This window comes from Schistocerca serialis, chromosome 6 (assembly GCF_023864345.2).
Source record: "Schistocerca serialis cubense isolate TAMUIC-IGC-003099 chromosome 6, iqSchSeri2.2, whole genome shotgun sequence".
Taxonomy (NCBI): domain Eukaryota; kingdom Metazoa; phylum Arthropoda; class Insecta; order Orthoptera; family Acrididae; genus Schistocerca; species Schistocerca serialis.
This window is the reverse complement of record NC_064643.1, coordinates 331,892,770-331,905,660: the sequence shown is the minus strand read 5'-3', so window position 1 is coordinate 331,905,660 and position 12,891 is coordinate 331,892,770. Positions and strand designations below refer to the sequence as shown.

The 12,891-nt window shown below is 36.9% G+C and overlaps 1 protein-coding gene across 1 annotated transcript in view; it reads right to left on the bottom strand.

Annotated features, from left to right (window-relative positions):
- Window positions 1-274: 274 nt before the first annotated feature.
- The window catches only part of LOC126485157 (protein peanut), a 164,058-nt gene continuing 151,441 nt past the window's right edge, over window positions 275-12,891 (bottom strand). The window contains exon 8 of the mRNA XM_050108828.1: window positions 275-2,995. Within this exon, the coding sequence (XP_049964785.1) occupies window positions 2,947-2,995 (49 nt within the window). The 3' untranslated portion in view covers window positions 275-2,946. The remainder of the gene's footprint in view (window positions 2,996-12,891) is intronic.

Below are 12,891 nucleotides of genomic sequence, written 5' to 3'. Positions count from 1 at the left end.
TTAACTTTCTGTGTATCATTATGTGCTTCATTCAGTTCAGGGTCTTTGTGGTACGGTATTTCATTTACACAAGGAAGTTATTGAACACCAAAGCCAACTTTATCTATTCAAATGAAAGGTGTCAAAATAAAATACAAGTGCCAAATTAAAAACCATACATAAATTAGGTATAAAGAGGCTGTAAAATAGATGACAATGCCATGTTGTTATTTTTAAGTGGGGGGGAAGGAGTTATCACACGAACATTAAATAATGAAACAAGGGCACAATCAAATTATTGTTGCAAATGATGAAAAATAATATCATTTATTGATACATTTCGTTTTTATATATTATAATATAATTTTGTGATTCTACAGTTAAATTACAATACAAAGCATATTAATGGTGATGTGAAAGTAATATATGCAATCTTGTAATTTATACATAGTCTCATAAAAATCCTATTTCTTACTATATAAAACTTCATGCGGAATAACAATATTCCATTAAAAAGGGAATGGGCGAAAATATTTTGTCTCAGCTATTGCCACCTAAACTAAATCGAAATTCGTAGCTTATTCATGGGTCCACACATTGTCACAAATGGAACACACAACGGTGTAAATAAGTCCCAAAAGCTTTGAACCACATTTATCACTTTGACACAGACTGAGACATACAAAGCAGTTCTCATTAGACATGTGGGAAAATGTTCTAATTACTGGACACAGAGAAACATTTGGCACAGAATATCTGCAACCTGCAAACCACACAACATTTAAAATTAGAACCATGGTTTTATTTCCATAAAAGGTAATATTACAATTGGCTTGAAAATTTGTACTCAGGATGTACAAAATGAAAGCAAATACAAGAGTAGTTGTAAATTATTTCCTGCCTGACACAGAACTGACTTCTAATTACAAAATTGTCGATTGGACAGTAGTTTGAATTCTTATGAGCCAACATGGACAACAGCAAATTTGTACATATTTTAATATACACTGGCACAAGAAAATTACAGAACAGTGCAAATCAAAGCAATGACTAATATGAACAGATAAATTTGTTTAAAGTTCTCATTTAGAGCAATAACTAATAAGAAAAGAGAAGTATTTCTATTTATTCCAGAAAATATTTATGAAGAGGCACACAATTATAGAACACTATAGGCCCTTTTCTCATTTGACATTAGAATTGCAAAGACTTTATAACATTGTAAAATATTAAATATTTCTCAAAAAAAGGGAAAAAGACGGGGGAGGAGATGGGCAAGAATCAGTGAAATACTAATACAATATTCCATACTTATTGAATGCTCTAAAGGTAGCGTTTCTTATAGTTTCATAAATAAGGAGAGTGTAAGCGATGGTTAGCCTTTAGAAGGGTGAAGTACAAAATGTCAGTATGTATCTACCATAATATGACACCGGAGGTAAGAGATTTATATATAGCACTATTTTCTTCTTGAGGAGACAAATTCCACGCAACAGTGAAAACAAAATAGTTACAGTCAGTGGCCAAAAAAGGTGTGTACTGAATAAGGAAACACTGTTTCCTTGGAAGAAACCACAATGAAGATGTGAAACAGTATCACCGATTCAGGTGAGGCACTTATCTATACAGTGTCCACAGTGGTACTCAACCAATTATGCAGTCAACTGACTGTTTATGTGATTATGCTTGCTACAGAACTGTGACAACAGCCAAATCTGGTATGGATATTTCTGTAAAATATGCAACTGGAAATGTTCTCAAGAAACATATTCATTAATGAACTCAGAAAAAATGATACTATAGAAGGCCTACATCTGCAATTTTCTTGAATTCAGCTACAATTATTAGGAATCATACCAGCCAAGGTCTAATGTTTCAGTATGTGCAACATACAGAGCTGAAGGGATTTTCTCGTTCTTTGGGTGGAAGGCTGAGAATAGATTCTGCAGTCCGTTAAGAACTACTTTGATCTATCTTGATGTGGTCACAATGGAACCACAATGTACGATTTTAATGTATATGTCGAACAGCCACAAAGATACTAAACATTTTCTGAATGCCTCAAAAGGGCCTGAAGGCTCTGTTTCCCCGTCAATTACCTGAAATCTGAAGCGTGTTTTTTTTAAAATAATGTAGTGGGACACTTAAGTTTGTTGGCTGTTCGAAACATTTAAAATGTTTGTGAGAGTATAAGGAAGTATCGATCATAACCCACCCATTCATCTCCTAGAAAGTTTAATCTGTATTTCCAACATGGAGCACTGCTTATGAAGCTTATCTGTTGTAGGAAATTCAGATATACTTACAGTCTCACTGCTCCAAAGGGTATTTATATACCAGTACTAGACCAATTTATAAAATTGTGTATTTACTGAAGAGGTACTTGAAAATTACTAATGCCTTCATCTAGGAAAGGATATATTCCTCATATACAAAGGAACTACAAATATGTAACTGTAGCATTACTGTTCAGTCTCACTTGTTTCACTTTTAGAAATTTTGCACTTTATTATGCATAATATTATTATTTTTGATAACCTAAATGCCAGTGAATGTCTGAAAGTTTACTAAATTTGAATCTATAGCTATTTTATTAATGCAGGCATTCATGGTCTTATCGCAACAGATATATGTACACCTGTTCTGTAAGATAATGAGATAAAAAAATTGCTTTAACTGGCACTGTTCTTTATGAAAATAAAGTAGTTTGTACAGTAAGCAAGAAGGTAAAATGAGATCATAGAAGAAATAAAAGTTTTATCTGATAGGTTGTGGCCATGCATTAAACACTGTACAAAGGAAAGGCAGCTTAAGGAATTTCTTACAAATTACCACAGAACGTAAATGGTAAAATATGCACACTGACAACGTATAAATAAATAAACAGTGAATCTTTTTTCTGCTTTACAACAACCTTAAACAAGTGATGAACGAAACCAGCACTGACTGTAGCTAGTTCTTGTAATACTAGAACAATCCTTTCTTCTTTTTATTTTTGTCTTTTCCATCCATTGTCCTGTAACAAATACAAAGTATCAATATCTGCTTGTATACCAAAACATACTGTGAAAGAAAAATAAAGTTCTTTCCATTATGAATATAATGAAATGGCACAGTGAAGCTCGAAATGTCAGTTTGACATTTGAGTTCCACTGCGGAATGTGACATTTTCTTTTGTCAGAAGGTGAGGAGTCACAAATCCCTGGGGAATTTGTAAAGTTGACTTTCCAAGGAATTCTCGGAGCCTATAACATTCCTAAATTACTGTAATAGTTTTTGTGTTATTTATCATAAAAATAATGTTAGACACTATAAGAATTTTAAATAAAAGTGCTAATGTCTTGCTGAATTTAGACTGGATATTCACAGGATAGATGGTAGCAAGTGACCATCAACAGTGTGAAAAAGAGGTGGGCAATGGAAGGCAGACAGGGAGATGGGGGCTGTCTATTCTTCATGATGAACACAACTACATTGCTTGCTTTTATTTAATCTTTATTTATAAATGACATCAAATAATTAAATTTCTATTATGAACACTCTACTGGTTGCCCTGGGGAGAACAATATTTATTCATTTGGAATTACGCAGTGCAATGAATTAAGACTTTTGTGATTCTTGAAAGACATACGTAAAAATGTACAGAAAAAACATTTATCATTCAACATAACTGTATTTACAACAACATCGCTCTAAGGTGTGTATTATTCTTTGTTCTATGTGAAAAATATTAATAACTGTGAAACAGTCGAATGACTGTATATAATTAACTACTCTGGTCTTGATCTTGGATGAGGATGGACACGAGACACATTGTAAGTGTACATACATTGCATTTTGGTTAAATATATGTGTTTATTTGATCTTAAAACCTTTATTTATGTATCTTTAGCATCCCTGCTTGTTAGGAAACTGATGACTTAATTTTTTCAGAGTATCAGAATGTACAATAGAGCACAAACCTACAATTGTCAGCAGCCATTTGCACGGCCACAACATTTTGCTTGAATACTACCAATATCAAAAACAAAGAGCTACAGAAATAACTTACAATGTTTGCATTTTAATCAATTATTTAACTTCAGGCTTGTTTTAATTTATCTGCGAAGTTTAACAGCAGTTTTTATTGAATTCTTGAGGTTGCCGCAAAATGACTATCTTTTATCTCAGCTACATAAATTTACAGAAATTAACTTACTCTGAAGTGATCTGTGATAAATATGTTACACAATAATATTTCTCTAGGTGAACCCATGTCATTAAAGCAATATCAATGAAATTGCAATGTAAAAAGAACATGAGATATTGCCAACATATGAGCTAGTATGGTGCTTCACACTGCTCTTTACATATTTCATATTGCAGCATTAAACCATCTAATAATATTTCCATAAGAAAAAAACTGTGTAATGTGCCTGTGATAAGTTGTGTAGTCATTTTAGTGTGTGTGCCGTCATTTGATGTGTAACTATACAAATATGTGCCTACAAATCATAGTTTAATGAACTGCACATGTACACACAATTAAAGCACACCATCACTTGATGTACAGAACAGAACACAACATACATATTAAAAGCAACACAACACTTTACGAAAAAATTTACAACTTTTTTAATACAAAGCATCTGAGATTTTAAGAAACTTCAATACATTTGTGAAGAAGTAGCTAGAAAATAAAATTGCTTTTGAATATGTTACTATCTTAAAGCTTTTTCTATCTTAAATGGATCTAGCTCATACAAAACTCTAATTAGCAATATGTTTTAGTCAATTATCTGCCTAATAAATTTACATTTTTGCTTAATGGAAATTATTAACAGAAATCAAGTGTTCATTATTTCAACAATGGCTTCTATGTCATGATTTGCTGCTAATGTGTCAGTGTTATAGTAGAGAAGTCTCCCACATATATTTGAATTGTGCAAACAACACATGGCTGTATTTAATACAGAAAGATAGAACCAGCTGCAGTTTTATGAAATCCTCCACATTTATAAATAACAAGGATAGTCTCACCAGCACACACTTATATTTAAACTTCCAAATCACCTGATTACAAATGAGTAACTGGTAAGCGTTTCCACAAAAGGGTGTCACTTTTATATCAAAAGAAACAAAATTCTGAACTGGCAGTTTTATATGCCTAGTTTAGGATGTTTATACATTCATCGTGTGCTGTGTTATATACCATGACAACCCCTACTCCAAAAACATACGTCTTTCACGTTTGGACTTGGTTCTTGTATATAGTATCACATTATGTACTTTTTCTAAAAAAGATCTTGCATCAGTGTCTCAGAAGAAACTGATGTTGAGGTCTCATATGAATGAGTAAGTTCATCCATATATCAAATATCCGAGCTCAGAGAACTTGATGAGCTGCAGAAGAGGAAGAAATTACAAAGAAGTACAAGCAAAAAAATTGTGCTCAAATTTTAACTGCAAATTAAATAATGCGGAATAGACTTGTTCCACTGTGGTTTTATTAGTCGCTAACACTCACTCGCTCACTAACAAAACTTAACTACTGTATAACACTGTACACACAACAACAACAACAACACTGAGACTTACAGTGAATCCAAGACAATTCATTATTCTTGGTCTATGCATTTCCATGTTTATGAATAAGTCAACTTTAACAATATTAGAGAAAGGATAGATAACTGCTCACTATAAAGATGACCTGGTTAGTTGCAGACAGGTAGAATGAAAAGACTGTTACATATTATAGCTTTCGGCCAATGCCTTCTTCAGCTAAAGGAGCTGCTGGTGGTAGCAGTCATGTGTACATGACCTGCTTGCTTGTGGGAGTTTGTTGTGGTTTTTCTTTGCTGAAGAAAGCTTTGGCCGAAAACTGTAATGTGTAACAACAGTCTTAACATAGTGTCTGTAACTCAACAGGTCATCTTTATGGCAAGTAGCAATTTACCCTTTTCGTATTCCAACCTGGAGCTTCCATTGTTTAAGTCCTCTTCAGCTTTTACTGTTCTGTAATCCTCAGTCGCATGTAATATGTTGCTGATTTTCTTGTTAGTTCTTCCTACATACAACTAACTTTCCTATTCCATGTGTGTTTCACATTCATATTCTAAAAGGCAACATCAGTTACCAGTCCAACATGAAAAAAAAGTATACATATAGATAGTACCGGGTGATCAAAAAGTCAGTATAAATTTGAAAACTGAATAAATCACGGAATAATGTAGATAGAGAGGTACAAATTGACACACATGCTTGGAATGACATGGGGTTTTATTAGAACCAAAAATATACAAAAGTTCAAAAAATGTCCGACAGATGGCGCTTCATCTGATCAGAATAGCAATAATTAGCATAACAAAGTAAGACAAAGGAAAGATGATGTTCTTTACAGGAAATGCTCAATATGTCCACCATCATTCCTCAACAATAGCTATAGTTGAGGAATAATGTTGTGAACAGCACTGTAAAGCATGTCCGGAGTTATAATGAGGCACTGGCGTCGGATGTTGTCTTTCAGCATCCTTAGAGATATCGGTCAATCACGATACACTTGCGACTTCAGGTAACCCCAAAGCCAATAATCGCACAGACTGAGGTCTGAGGACCTGGGAGGCCAAGCATGACGAAAGCGGCGGCTGAGCACATGATCATCACCAAACGACGCACGCAAGAGATCTTTCACGCGTCTAGCAATATGGAGTGGAGCACCATCCCGCATAAACATCATACGTTCCGGCAGGTGTTTATCAGCCAGGCTGGGGATGATGCGATTCTGTAACACATCGGTGTACCTCTCACCCGTCACGGTAGCAGTTATAAAACCAGAATCACTCATTTCCTCGAAGAAAAAATGCTCGATAACGGTAGATGTGGTAAATCCAATACATACCGTGACTTTCTCGTCGTGCTATGGAGTTTCCACGACAGTTCTAGGATTTTCGGTAGCCCAAATTCTGCAGTTGTGGACGCTGACAGACCCTCGGAGAGTGAAATGAGCTTCGTCGGTCCACAACACGTTACTCAACCAATTGTCATCTTCCGCCATCTTTTGAGACGTCCACATGGCAAATGCTCTCTGCTTCACTAAATTGCCAGGTAACAGTTCATGATGCCGATGGATTTTGTACGGATAGCATTGGAGGGTACGCCTCAGTGCCAACCAAACAGTAGTGTATGGAATGCCAGTGCGACATGCGACTGCACGAGTGCTGACTTCCCCGTGCATAGACGAACCTGCTAATCTCCATTTCTTCCTGAACTGTCTCAGCAACATTACGCCTTGTGCTCGGTCGGCCACTACAGGGTCTATCGTCTAAACAACCCACGGCTTTGAACTTCGAAATCATTCTCGCCACAGCTGCAATTGTCAACGGACCTTTACCCGTTCGAATCCCCTTCCTATGGCGATAGTATCTTAACGCTGAACTAGCGTATTCCCCATTCAGATAATACAGCTTCACTAAAAGCGCCTTTTCTGGTATCGTCATCATGCTGTGACTGCTGGCGCATCTGATTCTCTCTCTCATTACAGCTCCTTTTATACACGATTGTCATATGCAGTCACTGACGTTTTGCTGTCCAGCACTATCTGTCGGACATTTTGCGAACTTTGTTTTTGTTCTAATAAAACCCCATGTCATTCCAAGTATGTGTGTCAATTTTTACCTCTCTATCTACATTATTCAGTGGTTTATTAAGTCTTCAAATTTATACTGACTTTTTGATCACCCGGTATATACACTGAATTGCCAAAGAAACTGGCATAGGCACGTGTATTCAAATACAGAGATATGTAAACAGGCAGAATATGGTGATGTGTTCAGCAATGCCTATATAAGACAAGAAGCGTCTGGCGTAGTTGTTAGATCAATTATTGCTGCTACAATGCCAGGTTATCAAGATTTAAGCGAGTCTGAACATGGTGTTGTTGTCGGCGCACGAGCATTGGGACACAGCATCTCCAAGGTAGCGATGAAGTGTGGATATTCACATATGACTATTTGTGTACCGTGAATAGCTGGAATCCGGTAAAACAACAAATCTCCAACATTGCTGCAGCCAGAAAAAGATCCTGCAAGAATGGGAACAACAACGACTGAAGAGAATTGTTCAACGTGACAGAAGTTCAACCCTCCCACAAATTGATTCAGATTTCAATGGGGGGCCATAAACAAGTGTCAGGGTGTGAAACAAAACATCACCGATATGGGCTTTTGGAGCTGAAGTCCCACTAGTGTACCTTCGATGACTGCACGACACAAAGCTTTACGGATGACAGGTATGTTAGCTTTCTGTCTGATCACCTGCATCCATTCATATCCATTGTGCATTCCAACAGACTTGGGCAATGCCAGCAGGACAATGCAACACCCCACACATCCAGAATTGCTACGAAGTGGCTACAGGTACACTCTTTTGAGTTTAAACACTTCCGCTGGCCACTAAACTCCCCAGACATGAACATTATTGAGAATATCTGGGATGCCTTGGAATGTGCTGTTCAGAAGAGATCTCCACCCCCTCATACCCTTACAGATTTATGGACAGCCCTGCAGGATTCATGGTGTCAATTCCCTCCAGCACTACTTCAGTTGAGTCCATGCCACATCGTGTTGTGGCACTTCTGCGAGCTCATGGGGGCCCTACATGATGTTAGGCAGGTATACTAGTTTCCTTGGCTTTTCAATGTATTTAATCACTGATGATGCCTTTCAGAAAAATAAAGGCAAGACACGGATGGAATGAGAAAATGTGTTTTATTCAGTTTTATACAAACAGACAATGTGGAAATTAACAACAGAAAATCTGTCATTTACACATTCTCTTGGTTTTAGTAACTTAGTGCTGCCATCTCTCGGTTTTATTAATTTAGTGCTGCCACAATGAGATCTGATACTATGTCCAATAAAATTATGAGATACACTTTCAGGAAGTAAAATTCCTAACACAGTACTGCCATTAGATCCTCACAAAAGTGAAAGATACTATTCTAGTTTTCAGAACTATTGGTTCTTTCTTCAGAAAAGTTAAAACAAGGAGGAGCAGACACACGAGGCCCCACTGTGAAAGTGACCTACCTACGGCAGGACGGTGGGATTCAAAGTCACTCTTGTCCGAACTACAGTAGGGTCCTTCTCACCTGCCCCTTGTCCAATCTATCCCCCTTCCCCGTGTATTTTTATGTACATATTTTTGCCAGTATTAAGAATTTTGCCTCCTGGAGTTCTGTCTCATAATTTTATTACTTTCTTTTCGATATAGTTAGCACTATGCAATAATCACTCCCAAGTGGTATGTTAAATCAATGCCATTCTGGACACACTTTTGTCATGTATTTAATTGTTAGGTCTAGCCAACATTTTTTTTTTTTTTTTTTTTACCACTATGAGAGTTGACTATAGCCCATTCATTCTGGTGGGTTATATGATATAAACATTTGGAAATGACTTCCATGCAAAAATGTGCAGTAATAAAAACAAAATAATGAGTATATTTTAACCTGCACAATGGCAGCTAGAACGGTAGAATGTTCTGTCTCTTCTGTAGGTAACATACATACCAATAATTTTACTGTTTTGTATGACAGCGATACAGTTGAAGCAATGCTCCTGCAGTAAAATGTATGGTAACATTAAAATGGAACCAATCCACATTCATTTAAAAACTTTGTAGTAAATTACAGAACGTGAAACAGAAAATCCTATCCCCACTGTGACCCTGCAGCCCATGAAGTCAGAACTGAGCTACTGAACAGTTGTTAACAGTGCCTGTGTTGGGCAATTAAAAAATTAAATGGTCAACAGCCAACATAACTTGAAGCATAAGGCTATACTCACAAAACAAATTCCCTGTAACATTCCTATAGAAATTGTGGAGAATCTCTGAAATACAGCAACAGAGAACCATTTTTATGTCTCTCCTCACATAAGTAAGAAGTTCAGTTTCTCAAGAAGTCTTCAAACTAATTTAATAACTACTTTGATAGCCCATAAGTAGGCAGCAGTTTAAAGTAGTACTGTTTCTTTGAAATCAAGAAAAATGCTACCAGTTTGGGCTCCAGTTATTTAGGGCCTTCGTGGTCTTGTGAACAAGAACAAGAAGCAGAGTTCAACACAACTAATTCTTGCAGAATCTATCTTGACTCATTCAGAGACATTGTTTGGTCATTGAAAAATTTATTTTATGACTGCACAGCTCATGTTTCTCAATTCTTAATTTTACAATGCACTGGTGTTAGTGATAGAGATCTGGAGTTCTGTGCATTTCTTACAGAGTAACTGTTCAAATCAGCTTTTTGAATTTCAAGAACTAATAGAGGTTTATTAGTGTAGTAATGATCATCACTATGGGAATGTACCTAGAAGGGAAAAGCTGCTACTAAAATTTGTGGAATAAATCTGTAAATTGTGATTTATTTATATCAAGTTACAAAATTCATAAATTTAATGAAACTATGCATCCAAGCTGTGAGAAGCAATCAAATCAACGTTACGCAAAACATGTAAATGAGTGAGTTTTACACCCAACTTCATATTCATAGATAAAAAAAAAATCTTTCGTAAAAAGTAAAATATTGTAAAATAATAAAAACTTTTAACTTTGAATAAAGAAGTTGTGTAACCAGTTCAATCGGAGTCTTTTCACATCACAATTGTCAAGATGCCTAGTTCAGTAGTTTGAGGTCATTCCCAGTCAGCTCGTTGTAAGAGGAGGATGGTTTGCACTGTCCAGCCAAATGCAGATTTCTTTATTTCAGTTTGTGAATTAAATTATGTTTGGAGTAAAACAATCAGAAAATGGTGTTTCGTAATTATTACATAAACCCAGCAAAAATAAGTTCTCATTGTTGCAGAGTCAAACTCAAGAAGAAAAAGAAGATAGTGTACAATGAACAACAACATCGATGACTTTTCAACTTCAGCAACAATACAGTATCTTATACAGGATGTCCCACTCGAAAAAGGCCCCACAAACATGTAGTAATTCCGCTGAAATTGCACCACATAATTTGTGACGTTTGACATGGCAATACTGCACTCTGCAACGTCATCTGACGCTACAGTGTTTCCACGTGTTGTTGTGACTGGAGCTCAGGGTTGGGCTGTTTGGGGAAGGAGACCAGACAGCGAGGTCATCGGTCTCTTTGGATTAGGGAAGGACGGGAAGGAACATGGCCCTGCCCTTTCAAAGGAACCATCCTGGCACTTGCCTGGAGCGATTTAGGGAAATCACGGAAAACCTAAATCAGGATGGTCGGACGTGGGATTGAACCGTCGTCCTCCCGAATGCAAGTCCACTGACTGGAGCTCAGTGCTCAGTGTTTAGTGACAACTTATCACTATTCTGTCGAAGAATGCGTGTTTCTTGTGAAACAGTATTGGATAACTGGTTCCATTAAGACAGGACAGAGGTTTCCTGAACGATTTGGTGACCAGCATGTACCGTTACCGTCTAAATGCTGTATAAAAAAGTTAGTGAACAAGATGGAGAGTGGTGGAATGGTGTTGGATCTTCACAATGGAGGATGGCTGCCATTATAGGAAGAAAAAGTGACTGACATGAAACAAGGATTGTTGGCCTGTCCTGCAAAATCTAGGTTGAATGTCACAGAATACATCACAGCTGGCATGTATCCATACACATTTACAGTTCTTCAGGGACTGAATGACAATGATAAAAACAAAACACATTACACTGTGCAGTTGGTTTCAGCGATTTACTGCTCAGAGGCCAGGAATATCGAAGTACACATGGTTCATTGATGAGGCATGGTTCCACCTCTCTGGCTGTGTAAACTCTCAGAATAAATGTTTGTGGTGTAATGAAATCCACATGCACTGGTCGAGCAACCCCTGCATTCACAAAAGATTGGCGTGTTCTGTGCAATATCACATCATCGGACCAACTTTTTATAAGTCTACTGTGACAAGTGCAGTTTACATCAAAATGTTTCGAGAATTTGTGAACCAGCTGGACGATGAACTTACCCTTGGCTGGTACGAACAGGATGGTGGCACATGCCATATGTCTTGAGTGAACCTGGCTAAGATTGAATCGCTTTTCCTTGGCAGCATGATTTTGAAAGGACTGTTGCCCCAAGGTCACCTGATTTAACACCACCTGACTTTATCCTCTAGATTGACCTACAAGGCAATGTCTGTAGGAACAAATCACACAACTTAGAAGATTTGCAAGAGAATATCATCCGTGAAAACCAGGCAGTGATGCCAGAGGTTCTGACAGCAACATTTGAGAATCTGCACCGTTGTGTTCAATTCTATTTACAAGTCGAGTCAGTTACTTCCAGCAACTTTTGTGATTCACCTTTATTTCCCCATGTACAAGGTATGACATATCCATTGCATTTCATTTCCTGAATTTTATGCAAAGCCTTTAACCCTCCTAATACCGTGGGGTCTGTAATGGCCCCAGACCGTAATTTTCTGTAAAATATACCTTATTTCCCATTCCTAAAAATTACGAAAAATTCTGACTTTTCCTGAATTAAGTAATGGGTTCGTAATATATTGATAAACTTTTTGAAAATAGTTTTGCAGAAAATCAGGAGAGAACCACTGAGTACCATTGGGGTTAAATGCAATCCCATTTCTCTCTTGCGGTATTACTACCCAATAATGCTGCATTGAATCCCTAACTGTTGCTGTATTTCCTTTTTTTTTTATTCTTGTAAATGTTGTTGTAACGTGATTGTTATCAATACTTTATAAGCAGACAGTTATTTGTTCCATACAAGTGGAGACTACTATTGTGTGTTGCATTTAGCGGAAACTGTCTCGTCACCTTTCCGAAGACGAAGTGCTTGAAATATTACTGCAAGTTAATCCTCTATCTGGAGAATCAAATAGTGATATCAGCGATATAGTTTCTGATGTCTCATGCAGCGATGGGGAAATTGACGTCTTA